This window comes from Lipotes vexillifer, unplaced genomic scaffold (genome assembly GCF_000442215.2).
Source record: "Lipotes vexillifer unplaced genomic scaffold, Lipotes_vexillifer_v1.1 scaffold70, whole genome shotgun sequence".
NCBI lineage: Eukaryota > Metazoa > Chordata > Mammalia > Artiodactyla > Lipotidae > Lipotes > Lipotes vexillifer.
Genome location: NW_006789896.1, coordinates 2,148,371 through 2,167,391, shown reverse-complemented (window position 1 = coordinate 2,167,391; position 19,021 = coordinate 2,148,371). Strand labels below are relative to the sequence as shown.

Here is a 19,021-nt window from a genome sequence, read left to right as displayed (position 1 = left end):
TCCCCTGCATCGGCAGGCGGACTCTCAACCACTGCGCCACCAGGGAAGCCCTGAACATGCTAAGACATTTTTAATTAAACTGTCTAAAGTCTCTTTCTTCCAAATCTAATTTCAACCTAATTTTTTATTACTTATTTTATAATTTAATAATGTTTATTTATAGATATTATCATTTTGTTTTGCTTTAAATTGGTTTTAATTTATTTTTCATCTTAGCACACACAAATTCATGCAAAGCACTCAAACTCCAGTTGTTCTGGTCATTAAGCAAGTGAATGCTCAAATATATAAAACTCTCAAAAGTTTAAAATTGTACCTCAAATACATTTGAATATTTTAGGTGAACTGGCCTCTAAAAAACCAAATATTGGGTAAACTAGTTTCGAGTGAAGTGAACACCTACCAAAACCTGTGTTTGTGCTATTGTTTACACGAAGTCTTAAAAGCACCGTGGCTCTAAATAGGAAGAAGAGGGAGAGAATTTAATCTATTTGCCATTTGCGCTTTTTAAGTGATAAAAGATTTGAGGTCTACAAATAATTTCCACACACAACTTTCCAGTGAACTCAAGTAAACGTTTAAAATTATTACTTACTTGCAGTAATCTTTAATGTCCTTATGAATCATATTTAATAAGTATAATTTCTGCATACTTCTCCTTTCACAACTGTTAAATGAGTTTGGCTGATAATGAATAAGATGACTGTGCTCCCCGATGCCCTCTTGGGCAAGGAAAGGCCCTTTCCTCCATTCCAAGGAGAAGGGACCTTGCAAGCAGACAGGCAGGTGGTATTTAATGACCACCCCAACCTGAGGGTATACTCTTGCTTCTTTAATCAGCGTCAGCCATGTTAGACATGCAAGATCCCGGGAACGTGAGAGCTTCTACAAGACTGGACCTGCTAAGGCAACCAAGTTCTCTGACTCTGTTCAGAAAGACGTAAATGTCACAAACCAGGTGAGCACCCTTTTCCTTTTTCACAGAAACCCCTGTGTTCTAGCAACAGAAACCTGCCAACTAGTTCTAGCAACAAATACCTCCCTAGGATAGTGGGATTTGAATTTTGAATATTCCTACTATGGCAGGAATATTAACTAGTTATAATGAAATGTCACTTTCATCTTGAAATAAGGAGTTATGGCTTTTAATTTGGATATCCTCTTTTGCTTTAAAACCTTCATTGGCTCCTCATTGCTTTACAATTATTTTCTATTCTTCATAAGTATTTCAGTCAAGAATCATTTGTTGATATGAAATAGAAGCCCGTTCAGATTGGCTTAAATAAAAGGAGATTGCAGCCAGTTAAGCCGACTGTGCTCTTTTCCCCACGGGGGCCCGGTGCACAATGACTGCCAACAGCAGCCTCCTCGGTAGTGTATGCAGCTTGTTGCCTGTATGGGTTGCCCTAAGGGACCTTGAAGACAGCCCTTTCCAGTGGACATTAATGACTGGCATGCTGTCCCCAGTCTAGGCTCCAGACAGGTATGCGTGGTGCCTCTGGAAAGCCCCAGGGCACAGTGGCCAGGGTCCACATTGGCAAGGTCATAATGTCCATCCGCACCAAGCTGCAGAACAAGGAGCATGTGATTGAGGCCCTCCTCAGGGCCAAGTTCAAGTTCCCTGGCCGCCAGAAGATCCACATCTCCAAGAAGTTGGGATTTACTAAGTTTAATGCAGATGAATTTGAAAACATGGTGGCAGAAAAGTGGCTCATTCCAGATGGCTGTGGGGTCAAGTACATCCCTAATCGTGGCCCCCTGGGCAAATGGCGGGCCCTGCACTTGTGAGAGCCTTGGCGCTGCCCCCTCCCTACCCATGCCCACCAATAAACTCTATTTTCTTTTCCCTGTCAAAAAAATAAAATAAAAGCAGATTTGAAGACTTTTACATCTGGTAAGATGAAGTAGACATCTTTCTCCCTAGTCTTCCAACTAAGTACAACTGAAAACCATGGACATTATGTATAAAACAAACACAGAAGACTGAAAAATGGAGAGAAAAAATCACACCAGCTAGGGTCCTTGGGACCCAATAGACATCACAGTGATGATGAGAAATCCCCCTGAGATTTCTTTTTGCTTCGTATACCCTAGATCGGGTGCTGAGGGAGCCAGCAATCCAGAAACATCAACAAGCACGGACCAAAAAAAGGCCCCAACAAAAGCCTTCTCCCACTAGCCAAAGGACCAGGAAAAGGTAGCCTAGCAAGACAGAAAACTTTCAGATAAGAACTGTAATATTACAGTCAAACATGACAGAGAAATCTGTGGTCCTACCCCACATATTTCAAGCAAAGGCCAGTGGGGAGCCTAGACTTCTCATCCAATCCAGGCTATAATGAGGTGCCCTGACCCCCCGCCAAAGTGATGTCCAAGAACACTCAGTAGGGAGCCAGACATTCATTACCCACCATCACCTCCACCATTGTCAATGGCAACACCAGATGGGGAGCCTTGACTTCCACTCCAACCCAGTGGTAATGAGACATCCTTCTCATCCCCCCAGGGGACCTCCTACCCCATGGAATCAGCAGAACAGTAATGAGACACTCTTACCCCTCCCCACAAGGGAAATATTAGTCAAAGACTAGTGGGGAACTGGAACTCCCACCCTAAGAAGTCCGAGTGGAGAATCTGGACTACTATCCCCACCTGGCAGTAACAAGGCAGTGTTCCCCCACTCCCCTGCCAGAGTGGTGTCAGAGAAAGCCAGCTCAAACAGAAGTTAAATAAGATCCAGAGTCTCATAATATAATGCCCTAAATATCCAGGTTTTAACTGAAAATCACTCAGCATACCAAGAGCCTGGAAGATCTCAAACTAAGTGAAAATAGATAAGCAATAGATGCCGACACCGAGATGCCCAAGATGTTAGAATTATCTGACACAGATGTTAAAGCAACCAGCATAATGCTTCAAAAAGCCATTACAAATATGCTTGGAAGAAATACAAATACAGTAGTAAGTCTCAGCAAAGAAAGAGAAAATATAAAGAACCAAATGGAAATTTTGGAATTGAAAAAAATGAATCACCAAAATTTAAAACTCAGTGGATAGGGCTTCCCTGGTGGTGCAGTGGTTGAGAGTCCACCTGCCAATGCAGGGGACGCGGGTTCGTGCCCCGGTCCGGGAAGATCCCACATGCCGCGGAGCAGCTGGGCCCGTGAGCCATGGCCGCTGAGCCTGTGCTTCCGGAGCCTGGGCTCCGCAACGGGAGAGGCCAGAACAGTGAGAGGCCCACGTACCGCAAAAAAAAAAAAAAGAAAAAAACTCAGTGGATGGATTCAACAACAGAATGGAGGAAACAAAAGAAAGACTCAGTGAACTTGAAGCCAGAAAAACAGAAATTCCTGTGTCTGTTTCCTATTGCTCCCATAATAAATTACCTCAAACTTAGTGGCTTAAAGCAATACAAATTGTTTCTCTTGTTTAAATTGTTCTGTAGGTCAGAAGTCTGACACAGGTCTCACTGGGTTAAAGTCAAGGTATTGGCAAGATACCTGCATTCTTTTCTAGAGACTTTAGGAGAGAATCCACTTTCTTCCCTTTTCCATGTTCTAGAGGATACCTGCATGTCTTGGTTCATGATTCCCTTCCTCCATCTTCAAAACCAACAATGGTGGATCAGGTCCTTCTCATATCACATTACTCCAGCCTCTTCCATAGTCACATCTCCCTCTAACTCTCTTATGTCTGCTTCTTCCATTTCTAAGGACTCTTGTGATTACATTGGGCCGAGGATAGTACAGGATACTATCCCCATCTCAAGGTTCTTAATTCAATCATATCAACAAAGTCCCTTTGCCATGTAAGGTAATATATTCACAGGTTCCAGGGATTAGGATGTTGACATCTTTACAAGAGGTGTCCGATCTTAGGTGTCTTAGGGTGCCCAGTCTAAAGAAAAAGAGAAAATAGACTATTTTGAGTCTACTGAAAGTCTGTTTGGTCTAATGGGAAAAAAATGGACAGACCCTCAGGGACCTGTGGAACTATAACAAAAAATCTAACAACCCTGTCATCAGAGTTCCAGAAAGAGGTAAGAAATAGGTAGGGCTGCGGAGCAAGCCAGCATTTGCTATTAACTTAAACCGGTATTACTATCAGTCAGGGTCTGTTATTGTCATGGTAACAGGCAACCCTAAAAGTTATCAATAGCTTTAAACAACAAGATTCTATTCAATATTTCTCACTAATGTCTATGGGGGAGGAAGGAGGACACTGCGCTGGGTTGCCCTTACACTCAGACCCAGGCTTTTGGGTTGCCATGACAGACAGAAAGGGAAAGTGTGATAAATTATACATTGTCTCTTAAAATTACCGCTTGAAAGTGACACCCTTTACTTCCGCTCACAATTCATTGACTAAAGAAGTCACATGGTTTAATGTAATAACCATGTGTTCAAAAAAAGAGCTAAAAATATATGACGAACAGCACTAATTAAAATTTATCAGGTGTAGCAATACTCTTTCTTATTTTGCTTCAAGCAGGGGTTCCTACCCTGTAGTTCAGGGCCTCCCAGGACTACCGGGTGATGAGTGACACAAAGCGAATAGAAGCATTCTATTTTTTATGTCACTTTGGAGAGGCTTTATTTTATGCTACTTTCCCGAAGTCGTTACAACTTTGGGACGCTCTCCATGGTTCCTCCTCTTCCTCTTTCTTCTTTTCTTCCTTCCTTCCTCTCTGCTCTCCTTCTCCACTCTTACCTTCAGAAAGGAAGTGTACTGTATTAAAGAGGGACATGTATTAGTCATTACACTACTTAGTTGCTGAATAGTTCAAGAAGTAACCTTTATTGGGTTACAGTGTTTGTAGAGTGTTAATAGTTCAAGAAATAACCTTTATTGGGTTACAGTGTTTGTAGAGCTATAATAATGTAAAAATTTGTATGCTATGATATTAGAAATATATGCATTTGAGAGAATAAGGTCAGAAAGTCCCTGTATAGACACAGGTAGGGTAAGGAGGAGGTGCTCGTGGATGGCTGTTTACATTCTGGCCATACTTCACCAGTGAAGTAAGGAAAGAACACAGTTGGCATTCAAGCAAGTGGAGCAGAGGATTCAGCCCAAACTCTGTTACAAAGTCTCCACTTAGCTTAAGGATATTATAATGTCCTTATAGGGTATATGTATATATAATACAGAGGACGTATAATACACTATTTTAAAAGCATTTGCAAATGAAGAAAAATGATAACTGGTCATCGAGCAATGGTGGACTAGCTAATTCTACCCCGGAGAAAAGTCTGATGGAATTTGTGGTGGTGGGGGGGTCAGGGTAGGGGCTATTGAAAGGAGAGAAAGAAGGAGTGAGATTCTTTGGAGAAGGGTTAGGAGCCAAACTAGGAAAGCATATCTGGGGAGAGTTGAGCATGCTGCCTCTCTTCCCTTTGGTGGGACTGATCAGCCTGAATAAACCTGGTACATTGCCTTCTCCATCTCATCTCTTTGGATAAATGGAAAGCAACCATAGATGGAGGCTTTTCCTTGTGAATCTCTCATTTAGTGTTTCATTTTGTTTTGTTTTGTTTAATATTGGAGCATGGTTGATTTGCAGCATTGTGTTGGTTTCGGTGTGCAGTAAGGTGATTTGGTTGTACAACATACATGTGTGTCTGTTCTTTTCCGGATTCTTTTCCCATGTAGGTTATTGGAGAGTATTGAGTGGAGTTCCCTGTGCTATGCAGTGTGTCCTTGTTGATTATCTGTTTCATTCATTTAGTGTTTTTTTAGTGTTGTTATAAAAGGAAAATAGCCTTTTCTTACTCTAGTTGAAAAGTAAAATATTGATAGAAAGAAGCATAAACAATGCCTAATCCCATCACCCTGAGTTAGTTACTGATAATATTTGGCATATGTGCACAACTGAGGTAATATATTAATAACTTTATACTATTTTTTCACCTACCTTTCTCATAAGCATTTTCCTAAGTCATTAAAACCTTTCATAAATATAATTTTGATTCCTGTGAAATGTCCTATCATGTGAATGTACAAAAATATTTCCTTATTTTTATTTTGTGTAAAATAATTCAGAATAAACCTCTACAAAGCTCTTTTGTTTTCAAAGAATGGAAATTCATGTTTGTCCTAAAACATAACTAATAACGTAAATCCACAAATAAATAAAGATCATGACACCAAAAAAACAAATAAATAAATGAAAAGGAGAGAAAAGAAAAGAAAAAGAAATAGGTAGGGTTGAAAAGGTACTCAAGGAAAAAAATGGCTAAAAGCTTCCCACATTTGGCAAAATATTTAAACCTACAAATACAAGAATCTGGGAAAAATCTCAAACAGGACAAACCCAAAGAAATCCACACCAACACACATCATAGTCAAATTTCTAAAAACTAAAGTCAAAAAATCTTGAAAGCAATGAAGGAGGACTGACTCCTTACATACTTACATATAGGGGGGAAACTATTTAAATGACAGCAGATTTCTTACCAAAAACCAGAGGGGCCAAAAGGAAATGGCACGACATTTTGCAAGTGCGGAAAGCAAATCACTGTGAACCCGGAATCTTATATCCAGCAAAGATATCCCTCAGAAATGAATGGAAAATCAAAATATTCTCAGATGAAGGAAAACTAATTTTGTCACCAGCAGATCTCTCCTAAAAGAATGGCTAAAGGAAGTTCTCTAAACAAAAAGTAAACAATAAAAGAAGGAATCATGGAGCATCAAGAAGGAAGAAAAAACATGGCAAGCAATTATGTGGGTAAATTCAATAGACTTTCCTTCTCCTCTTGAATTTTCTAAATTACGTCTATCAATGAAAAAGTTATAACATTGTCTGATATGGTTCTAAAAGGATGTAGAGGAAATATTTTAAACACTTATAAAAGGCAGAGGGTAAATAAGCAATTGACAAGCAACATGCTGAACACTACAATTAAGGTGTGTATGGAGGGAGGGGCTCCAGAAAGATGGAGGAATGAAATCCTGCTGTTCCTGGTAGCTGTTAAAAGTCACTGAAGTAATCATTTTGTAATATATACAGGTATCAAATCATCATGTCATACACCTTAAACTTATACAATGTTATATGTCAGTTATATCTCAGTAAGCCTGAGGGCAAAAAAATAAGAAAGGAAGGAAGCTCCTAAGAACCAGAGAAGTATATGATAACACCCCATGTTTTGAGCACAGATGCTTTGCTAATTGCTTCATACACATTCTTTTATTGAAGCCTCCGGTGATCTCAGGGTAAAGTGTTTAGCTTCATTTTACTGATAAACTAAGACTCAGAGAAGTCACCTGTCCAAGGTCAAACAGTTAATACGCAGCAGGGCTGCGATTCAAACCCAGGAGCATCTGACTCAAAAGTCCATAATCCTAACCCCTGTTTCCCATCTGGGTAAGTGTTGTACTATGTAGAATGTGTCTGTTCCCTTAGACCCCCACTTAACCATGACTGTTCAGAAGGAATGTGCATAGAAAGAAGTGCCGAGAGGGCCTGTCCCTGAAGACCCCCCAGAGTCTCCCTGCCTCCAGGGGAAGAGCTGGGCCCAGAGATAGCCTGTGGGGAGAGCCCCCCAACCACCACCCCCACATCCAGTCCCTCTTGACACCATCTCATGACTCTGGTGGAAGGGCTCAGACTCTGCCACCCACTCTGCCTCTGCCTCTCCCGCCCCTCCCACCCTTCCTGCAGGCTCGCTTCACCCTCGGCATGTTCACCGTGTACCCTGGGTTTGGCTCCATCCCTTCCGGAGGAATGCAGGTCGTGACCATTGACTGTGTGGCTGACCCTGTGGGAAGATGTGAGGAATTTATAGCGATTGATATCTCTGACCGAGACCCAAGAGACCAGCCCGCTGGCATTCCTTACAGACTGTTGGCCGAAGCCTGTCAGCCAGGTACTGGGCACTCAGATGGGACAGCACCCCTTAAAAGACCTTCCTTCCTCTGTAACAACCCCCTCCCTTGCAGATGCCTAATAGACGTGGCTGGGCTTCTTCCTTTGGGACCTTAGATCTTCCTCTGGTGTCTTCAGCCATATTTTTCCTTATAGACTTATAGGGCATGCACACCTAGAAGGGGATGTGCAGCTTTAAACTCCTGGTCTTCCTGAGTTTGATCTGGGATTCTGGGTGCAATGGGATATGGCACAGAACCCAGAAACACTGAATCCTGCTCATGGCCAGGCCACTCCCTGTAACATATGCATAGAGAACAGTGGTCAGTGACTGAGTGTATTACAACTTTAACCCAGAAAGAGCTCAGATGAAGCACGGAGACAGCTCCTCTTGCGCTGGCTGTAGGTCCCCTGCAGTCTCTCACCAAAGTGGGCCAAATGCCTCCTCCCTTCCTCAGCTCACCCCGGATCTTATCCTCCTTACCATTCAGAGGAAAAGGTGGTTGGAGTCCGGAGACCAGCAAAAGCAGTCCAAAAGAGGAAGAGAAGACAGAATTTGTCCCATCCCTCACACCTTCTTGTGTGAATTCCCCTCTGTGATTGTCCTTTGCTGGAGTCTAAACCTCCAAATTACGAATTGCAGAGAGCAGGAATCGAGCTCTCAGCCTTCATCTCACAGCCTTCCCTCTACTCCCCAGCTTTCGTGACCGACAACACCACCTTGATATTTGAGGAGCACCAACTCTGTCGCAGCGCCAACCTGTATAGCATCCTGCAGACCATAGAGAGCGGGGGGCTGTTTGTGGAGGATGAGAACAAGTTCATCTTCTGCAATGTCCTGGTGGGCCATCAGGCCAAGGCTCGGTTCAAGATCTCCAACATGGGAAAGATCGCCTGTGACGTGAACATTGTGGTTAAGCCCGTCTCCAACAAGGTGAGTAGCCCCAGTGGCCCCGGCCCACCATGGTTGGCATAAAGCCAGGGGAAGAGCTCTTGGAAACCCCTGCTCTGGAGCCTGTATTGTGAATGGGGATTATCTGGCTCTCAGGCCCCCTGGAATTTATATGAGGGGACATATGTTTATCCCAGTGGGCGTCTCCTCTGGGTACCTCTGTGATAAACTGGTTCACACGACGGAGCAGCGCACTCCTCCATCAAACACTCACGTGTCTGCGGGACAAAGCACTGTGGGGAGAGCCAAAGATCGGGTCATGAAGCCTGCTCAGGTGGCATGTTGGTCTGGCGAGGGAGATTTGGGGGGTGTCAGACTATAAGTGTAAGGTGAAATGGTGAGCATTTATTGACCTCCTGCTGTATGCTGAGCACTGTGCTAAGTGATTTTCATTTATTATCTCATTTCATCCTCAGAAGTTTGTAGTATCAGATTTTGTATTATTATCCCCATTTTATAGTTGGGGAAATTGAGGCTCAGAAATGCTGAATTCTTCCCCTAGGTCCCAGAGCCTAGGGATATAAGGCTTGGTTTAAAGCCAAGCTTCATCTACATGCAGGGTAAATAATAAGTGTCCATCTCGGGGTCTTCCAGACCAAAACTGCCTTCCCTGTCTGAGTCAGACCATACTGAGACCCTTTTCCCTCACAGTGGAACAGAAAATTCAGCGTACCAAAAGAGAGGGCTAAGTCAGTGGGTTTCACTCACCCGTAATTTCCAGTCAATGTACTGCAAACACTGCCTAGTGTCAGCTCAGCCACATCAGTTCTCTGCCCGAAGATAGAATCTCTGCCCAGGTGGCCCTTGTGCCCCAGAGTTGGTATTGTTCTCATGGCTGATGGTGGTAGGGAGATGGCCGAGAGGGCTGGGCTAGTCTAGAGCCAAAAGTAGTGTGCATTTCCGGGAGAGGGACACGGGTTGAGAGACTGTTATCACTTTCTGACCTTTTTGGGACAGGAAAGGGCAGCTTTCTCCCTATTCTGTTCTGAAAGCGTAAAAAGTGAGCAAGCCTGATTTCTAAACAAAGATCGGTTTTTAACAGGGATTTGCAGGCATTATGTTGTCATCTTCCTCCTTAATTTGCAGATTATTCCTTGGAAAAAGGAAAGAAATCTTATGCTCTCAGCTTAAGAACAAGAAGGAGTAGTCAGTCTTGAATCCCACCTGCCTCCCGTGAGAATAAAAAATCCTTTTGAGGCCATTGCAGGGGTCCCTACAGTCCCTACAGTCTTCCCCAAACACTGGCCTAAGACAGGAGCAGAGAAAGTGCTGCAGAGGTGGCTCTAGCCAAAGCTCTTGGAGTTAGAAGGAGCAGAAACCCACTCAAGATGGCCCCAACATAGCAAGGTTTGCTTCAGTGAATCCGAGACCTCAGACACAGGGCAGAACACAGCATGTAGCCAGAGGTCTGTGGGACTGGAACTGTCACCCGAAATCCAGCTTTCAGAAGACCAGCCGTGGCTCCCCATCTGCCAAGAGCCACGTGTTTCTCACACATGGTGTCTCCATTGCTCCTTTCTCTAGTCTGGCTTCCAGCTCAGCCCCACGTCAGCAACCACCAGGGGTCTCTGGCATCTTAATTTATTTGTGTGTGTGGGGTGGTGGGGTGGCCAGGGGATCTGACTATCTGAGATACGGTGTAGTTCATCTGTTTGAGTCCAGGATCACAGGCCTGGCCGATTATTGCTCAGGGGCGGGTCCCTGAGTACCCAGGCCACTCCTTCCAGAATCATGACTGTGCAAGCAGTGGGACATGCCTACTGCAGAGCTTAGAGGAGGGAGATGTTACAGCAGGGCTTGTAGAGGTGAGCAGCAAGCCTTGTGCAAATGCACGGTGGCACACACACCGATCCCTGCTTCCTCCCCGCCCCCATCCAGGTCTTTGCCCGCATCACTGACATCTTTGAAGTGGAACCCAACAAGATGTGTGTTGCCAGCCACTCGCATGCCTTTGCCACGGTGTCCTTCACCCCACAGACCACGCAGACCTACCAGTGTATCTTTGAGGCCACCTTGGACGGCTTGCCCAGGTACCAGCTCCCCAGCTTCCCCTCCTCCAGCAGGGCAGTAGGCCACACTCTCTGTGAAATGTCATTCCTGCCATGCTAGGCTGACAGGCCTTGATCTTTCTGTTCCCTGCAGCAACCTGGCCAAGAATCAAAGCCTCACGTTTGATATTGTTGGAGAGGGGAACCTCCCTCGAGTGACCGTTGTGCGGCCGATTCTCTGTAACCAATATGGAAACCCCTTGCTCCTCTTTAAGAGGCTTCTGCTTGGTCATTCAGAGACACTGCCTCTTGTCCTCAAGAACAGTGGCACCATCCCTGCCAAGGTACTGCTGGAGTGTGAAGCATGGGGTGAAAAGGGAGAATCATTTAGAAGCAAGACTTCTGACATTGGGGTTTCTGCCATCCCTAACTCGTGAGGACTTCTTTGATGTTCCTCATACGTTAACCTGGGTAAAACATGGGACATTCAGAGGGGAATTAGGCGTGGTCTGATTACGTAGTACACTGATACATAGTACACTGATAATTACTGTGCAAGGCAGTGAGCAATGATAATACACCAAGCTAAGTGGGTAGGATTATGGGTGTTCTGAGTGTCTTCCTTATTTTTTCACTTTTTTTCTGTAATGAACATTGCATTTGTAATAAGGAAAAAAGAAAGAAGCTTCATCAGGGGTGAGAGATATAACATCAGAAGGGACTTTTGGTTCAGCAATTATGTTTTTATTTTACAAAAAAAAGAGTGATAAATTGTGTAAGTGTTATACAAAGAAATGTAGGCCTTTTGAAAATAATCTACTCCCATCTAGGGGAATCCAGGAAAATTTCACTATACAATGACATTTGAGCTGGGCGTCGAAGGATATAGCTGGGTTTCGGTAAGTGGGCATTGCGGTGAGTGAAGCCTAGGCGGAGAAAGAAAACTGCAAAGACAAAAGCACAGAAGCAAAAAAAAAAAAAAAATTGGCCCCTATGCTTACATTTGCACAGCTGCTTCAAATGCTAGTTCTAATGGCTTCTGAAGATGCTCTGCAAGGAAGATTCCCAAGAAACGAATAAAGAAGTACCTTAGGCACAAGAAATGATCATCAAAACTCATCCTTCCCGAATACAGTGAAATCAACAATTTTCCCAAGAAATCTGCATCACGAGAAGAAAAAAAAAAAAAAAAAAAAAAAAAATTATAAGGTACAAATAGGAACTAGTAAGCACCAGCTTTGTGAGAGCATAGGGTATAGGTTGAAGAACAGTGAAAGATAAAAATAGAAGGGTAGAGTGAGGGGACAGTTTGTGGAGGGCTTCGGATTCTATCAGACATTTTTACTGTTGTTGTTGTTGATGTGGTTAGGACCCATTTAGCTTCACCCAGAAGTTACCATTTTTATTGCTCTCCATTCCTGCATCTCCAACTTACCATCTGAGATCCTTTTTCTACCTACTGAAGAATACTCTTCAATATTTCCTTAATGCAAGTCTGCTAGTGGTGAATTCTTTCAGTTTTTATTTGAAAATCTCAATTTATCCTTTATTTTTAACGTAAATTTTGCTGGCTTTAGAACTCTGGGTTGGCAGTTGTTTTCTTTCAGCAAATGGGAGATATTATTCCAGTGTATTCTGGTTTCCATTGTTATGGCTGAGGTGTCAGCTTATAAGTCAAAAATGTTCCTCTAGGGCAGTCTTTTTCCCCTGGCTTTGTACCTTTGTATTTGTTTTCTGCAGTTTTACTATGATGTGTCTAAGTATGGATTTCTTGTAATTGATTTTTCTTGGAATTCACCAAGCTTCTGGACTCTGCAGTTGGTGTTTTGAGTCAATTTTGGAAAATTCCTATATGTGTTTTCAAAATATTGTTTCTATTCCATTCTGTCTCATCTCTCCTTGTGGGAAGCCACGTCAATGTATGGAAGGTCTTCTCATCATATCCTCTGTGTCTCACAACCTCACTATATTTTCCATCCATTTTTCTCTGGGCTTCATTTTGCATGATTTCTTTTGTTCTGCCTTCAGGTCATTAACTCTCCCTTTGGCTATATCTAGTTTTCTATTAAACCTTCCGTTCAGTTCTTAAGTTATTATATGTTTCAGTTCTAGAGTTTTTATTTGATTGTTTTTCAAATCTGCATAACCAGTTTCTATGATTTCTAGTTTCATGCCAAAATTGTCAGACTTTTATTTCTTGAACACAGTAATCACAGCCTTTTTGCAGTCTATACCTGATAATTCCAAAATCTGAAGCCCCAGTGGGTCTAATTCTGATATCTGCTGCTTCTGTTCATTTTTGCCCATGTTGTCTTGTCTCCTCATGTGCCTGGTTATTTTTGATCATGTGTTGTATTATATCTGAAAAGTTAATCTAGAAATAATTAGGCTAAGGATGTATTTTTATTCAGAGACAATTTTCATTTGCTTCTGCCTAGCACTTGGGAGCGCTAGAAATGCAGGATCACCTTAAACTGGTTTTAGAGCTTGAGATTTTCTGTGTTAGACAGGTAACTCTGAGCAGGATTGCTATCCTTGGGAGAGCTGCTTTATATCCAGCCTAACTTTTGTCTTACTGTGCAGACCTTTGGGGTCCTAGTCTAGAGCAAAGAAAACACTCCCACCCCTCACAGGACTTTTGCCCTCTTAACACCAAGAGACCGTCAGAAAAGCACAGTTCAGCCTCCCATCTGCCTCTTCCCGATTGGCAAATGACCCAGGTCAAAAACAGCCCAGGAAGTTAGGCTGGCCTCTCTAGACATCCCAGATCTTGGTCTGGTTACTCTTCATTATCTTCTTAGCTCAGTGATGCTTCTGAAATCGGGCGGGGTGGGGGGTGGGGTGCTGTTTGTTTGATTTTTGTTTTGCATTTCTTTATTGTCTTGAGTCCACATTACCTAGTTTACCATTACCCTGCATGGTTTCCATTATTGTAGCTTTATAAAATGTATTAGCACCCATTCCCTGTTTTTCTAATCTTAACGATTTTTTAACAGTCTCTCAGATGAACTTTAGACATCATTTTATAATGTTCCTCACAAAATCCTATTGGGATTCCTATGAATTATTTAGGATGGAATTTCTACTTTTAGAGTATTTAGGCTCTCCACCAGGAACAACATTTAGGATTCCAACCCATTTATTTACATCTTCTTTTATGTCAATATTTTTTCATATGATTCCTCTGTATAGTTTCTTACTAAGTTTATTTCTAAATATATATTTTTTTATCTCAGAAGCTTCCTATGTCACTATTTCTTTCCTCTTCGTGCCTCATTTTTTATATTGTTCAATCTTATTCATGATGGTGCCAGCATTACTATCTTCTAAAAATGTCTGCTGGTTCCTCATACATAAAATATGATATATGGCTTTAGGTTTTTTTAATCAGCTACATGGCTTCCAGTGGGCTGTAAAGCATCCCTTTCCTACAGGTACGTCAGATGTCCACCTTGGTTTTCTTCTCATCTTGGTAGGACGCTCAGCATGACACTATCAGGCAACTAATGTGTTAGTACCTAGCAGATACTGGTTTTTAGGAACTCACATTCATGCAGGCCCTCACAGAATGACAAATATTCATTTCCATTTTACTAGTCTAGTGTATATTTCACAACTGCCTCTGTCAATGACAGAGGACTTGGCAACCCCATTTTGACTGGGTGATCCCAAAGTCACCTATACTCTCTGGACCTCTGGTTCCTTATTTGAATAGCAAGGGCTGAGCTAAATTTTTGTTTGTCCTCTCCAGGTATAATATTTATTATATCTCTCTTAGTAAGAAACTCGAAAAAGCGGGCACTAGGCTCAATGATTTTTTTGGGTACTCCCCCAACAGCACAGTATCTCACTGCAGTTCAGAACTCATGAGCAGCCTGTAAGCTTAACACTCAATCTTATTTCCCTTATGCCAGTTGCATGTTGACCTGCAGGACCAACTAGGAGTCTTCTCCCTGAAGGGGAAGCCATCCACCTCCTACATCTACATCATAGAGGAAAACAAACCACAAGCAAAAGGTAAGTAGGGCAAGTATATCTTCTAGAGAGCAATGGGTCCCAGTCGCTCTTTTGTTAGAGGACTAACGTGTACCCAGCCAGAGTCAGATGCCCAGTCTCGTCACCAATGGCCTCTCTAGGCCACGCTCATTCCCACATGAGGGCTGCTTTCCCTTGAGTCCAGGTCTTTATGGATACATCTTCCTTTAATCTGGTTCTAGATCATGTCTCTCTCTTCTCGTTGCAGCAAAGAAGGCTCACACAGCCTCCCTGGTTGTTCCTCCTGGAGACATAGCTGAATTTGATGTTGTTTTCCACTCCCAGAAGGTTGGGAGAATGGCAGGCAACATCCACTTGTCAGTGATCAACAACCAGTACGAGGAGACAGTCATCCACATGGTGGGAGAAGGGTACGAGGATGACATCACCTTGGACAACATCCACGGGCTGGTGGCTTCCTCCAGCCAGGAGGCCTCAGATATCTCTGAGATCATCGAGGAAAGCAGGATGGAAGACTTCGTGGCAGGTGAGAGAAGCAGCAGTGAGGTGTTGACTCCTGCTGGCTTGTGGTTCATTTTAAATAAGAATGAAATGTAAATAACAGGTTGGCTAGCTTCCTGGGAATTTAGGACTGAATCTCCTCTTTGTTACTGTATGCTCCCTCATGCCTGACTCAATCACTGCATTCATCCACGTGTTCCCTCAAAGAACAGTTGTTGAGCATCAGTGTGCATGTGCCTGGAGTTCCAAAGAGTAATTAATAAGAGAGTCTGTCCCTTAGGGAGCTTATTCTTTGAGCTCAAATTCCAATTTAGCTAATAAGAGAAATTCAAATTCCAGATTAGCTAAAAAGTGAATTCATGTCTCTCTGTAGTTTTCCCTGTCTGTATCTTTTAGCTGGCTTGCATTGGCATCCTCTGTTTCATCTGTATCATGTACCCTAGACATTCTAAGAGAAATAGCGGGCTGGTTTAATTAGAGAAGGTGTAGGTTTGTGCCACCTCTAGAAGTCCGTTCTCCGCAGCCTCACTACTCAACGCGCTTAGAACCTACAGCATCAGCATCACCTGGGAGTTGTTAGAAATGCGAATTTCAGACGCCTCCCCAGCACCTCAGACCTACTGAATCAGAATTTGCAGTTTAACAAGATCCCCAGGTGATCTGTGTGAACATTAGAGCTTAAGACATGCTGCTCTGCAGTCTGTCAAGCACTGCGGCTTCATTTGGTTGATGATATTCTTTGGGTAGGAGAGTATTTACTTCTTCATTATTATCAAAACGCATTTGCTAAACACCCTAATTGTGTGGCTGACTGCTATGAAGTGAGTTATAAACACAGTCTCACAGTTTCTCTAGGAGCTTAATTATCGTCCTGGAGTGTAGCCCTAGGCAGTCCATACAACATGGGCTAAAATCAGTGCTCCTCATGTATCTGGTGTTTCACCTCTGTTTGTAGCTACACGGTGGCATCTTTCTTATCAGGGGTCAAGCAGGAGCCAGCAGTGAACCCTAGTTCAGAAATCAGATTTCATACTTATAATAGGGTTACCAGATTTAGAAAGTCAGAACACAGCAGTCCCCATTTTTTTAGTGTATTTGTGTCCCAAATTTTTGCATGGGACATACTTATACTAAAAATTACTCATCATTTACTTGTAATTCAAATTTAATGGGGGCTTCTGTATTCTGTGTGGCAATTCCAGCCCTTAATAGTACTGTTTCACCAAAGAAATGGGGTTGGCGTGCGGGCAGTGGGGAGCTGTGTTTTCCTTTGCACAAATGGAGGTGAGGGCCAGAGTGGGTGGGTGGGTGGGCGGATGGATGGATGGGTGGATAAGTAGACTATAGGAGAGAAAGCTTGCTGGCGAAGGACTCCAGGCGTTTCCAGTATAACCATCCAAGGAAGGTGGGGTTGCATGAGGGTGAGGCACAATGTCTTCCAGGACCTGCCTCCGTGGGGAAGTGAGCCTGCAGAGGAGGCACGAGGGGACTCACTGCCCCTGCTTCTGTCCCCTATAGCTGCTCTGGTGAGCCACATCCAGTTTGGGGACTGCCACATTGGAAACAGCTATAACGTGAGCTTCACAATCACTAATCACAGCCAAGTGAATGTGATACGGTTCGAATGGCCCCTTTTAGCCACAGTTTCTTTCTCCCCACAGGTAAGTGAAAACCAGTCCTTGTTTTCTGCACTCCCTTAGGCCTAAGCCAACCCCAGTTTGATTGTCGGCCCATTCCCACAGATACATAGGATGGGATGGATGCATCCCTCACTCCGACCTGGTACCAGAAATGTCCCCTCTGGCCTAAGAGCAGAGAATGAGGTCACCAAGGCTGATGTTGAGGAATTCCATGGAGACCTCCATGGATGAAGACAGGTCCCAGTCTTCCCATCCCCAGGTGTAGACCTGTGTCCCCCATGGTGTGTGTTCTTTGAAGCATTTGTCCTGCAAAAGTGGTTCATCAAAAGCTAAAACGGGGGTGGTGGGTTTTGTGGACAACAGAGATTTAGAAAATGTTACATCTTTCTCCTACAGATTCTAGGTGCCCTTCAGCATATTAAAACCTAGTCAACTTTGTTTTACCTGGAATTTTCTAACCCCTTCTTTGAGTGTCTCACAGCACACATTTTATGAATTGCTAACCAAAGCTCGACCTCGAACAAGGCCTAGGACCACGTGGCAGTAGAGCCTCACCTCTGGCCAGCACTTGTTTTTCATAGACAGTTCACTTCTGAGTTCCCAGGGCACTGGACGTATCCATGGCCTCTTGCTCTGTTTCAGCCGCTGAGTTTGTTCAAGCACAGAACTCTAGGGGGTTAGAGCGAGGAGGGTTGGGGACCCTACTTTGTCACCTTTAAATTAGGGTGCTATCAGGAAGAAGTGTTTTGCTTCCTGGAGAGATATGAAGTGGTAGTCAAGGAAGGTAGAGATAAGCTTCTTATGGTCCATTTACACACCCATGGGCACACACTCGGGTATACACCCACCTGTGTACACACACACACACACACACACACACACATAGTTGTAGCCTTGGGAAGTATTAAACTTTCTTCTCCCTTCACTTGCCAGAGGAGGAGGGGTTTCTTATCTATTAGAAACATGAAAGGACTATATATATAGGACTGTATATAGTATGTATTTGGGTATGTGTATGTGCATTTATGCATGTTCAATCACAAATGATTTTATTCTACAAGCCAAATTGGATTTCCCATATATCTGGAACACTTCAGCAAATCTCAGCCTTTTTGGTCTCAGGACTCCTTAATACTCTTAAACATTACTGAGGACCCTCAAAGAGCTTTTGTTTATGTGGGTTATGTCTATCAATATTTACCACATTAGAAGTTAAAACTGAGAATCTTTAAAAACATGTATTTGTTCATTTAAAATATAATAACAAACCCATTACATGTTAATATAAATACCATATTTTTATGAAAACGGCTTTATTTTCCAAAACAAAATTGTGCGAGAAGAGTAGCAATGTTCTACATTTTTACAAGTCCCTTTAATATCTGGCCTAGTAGAAGAGAGCTGGATTCTCATATTTGCTTCTGCATTCAATCTGATGCAATATCATATGTCATGTAACCTCTAGGAAGCTCCATTATATACTCACAAGAAAATAAGAATGAAAAAGTTAAATGTCATCTTAGTATTATGATGAAAATAGTTTTGACCTTGTGAACTCCTGAAAAGACCTCGGGGCCCCCAAGGGTCACTAGATCACACTCTGAGAACTGCTAAGGTACTGTGTACATCTGTCCATAATTTGTGTAGGTCATGTGGTTGAGAAGTACAGGTGGTTAAGAGTGTGGTACGTGGAGCCATACTGCCTGGGTCTGAATCCAGATCTTCTAACATTAATGGTATGACCTTGAGCAAGTCACAAGTTTCCTTGTCTATCAAATAGGGGCGGTAGCTGTACATCCCATAGGGCTGTCGTGGGGGTTAGTAGAATTTTGTGAAGGTTTAGTATAGTGCCTGAAGCATGTAACAGTTTGGTAAATATTAGCTGCTCTTGTTTTTATGATTAAATTTCTATCTAAGAACGTCTTGTACCTATTTAAGATGGTCTACGTATACGGGCTTGAATGGTGCATTATTTTTTTGCCAAGACTTTTTTTTTTTTTTTTTTTTTTTTTTTTGGTACGCGGACCTCTCACTGTTGTGGCCTCTCCCGTTGCGGGGCACAGGCTTTGGGCGG

At 43.0% G+C, this 19,021-nt stretch overlaps 1 protein-coding gene across 1 annotated transcript in view; it reads left to right on the top strand.

Moving 5' to 3' along the window:
* HYDIN (HYDIN axonemal central pair apparatus protein) overlaps positions 1-19,021 on the top strand; it is a 342,406-nt gene that overhangs the window by 280,038 nt on the left and 43,347 nt on the right. Inside the window, 8 exon segments of the mRNA XM_007462964.1 lie at positions 841-958; positions 7,667-7,871; positions 8,569-8,804; positions 10,701-10,852; positions 10,965-11,154; positions 14,725-14,827; positions 15,054-15,332; positions 16,826-16,968. Of these exon segments, the coding sequence (XP_007463026.1) occupies positions 841-958; positions 7,667-7,871; positions 8,569-8,804; positions 10,701-10,852; positions 10,965-11,154; positions 14,725-14,827; positions 15,054-15,332; positions 16,826-16,968 (1,426 nt within the window).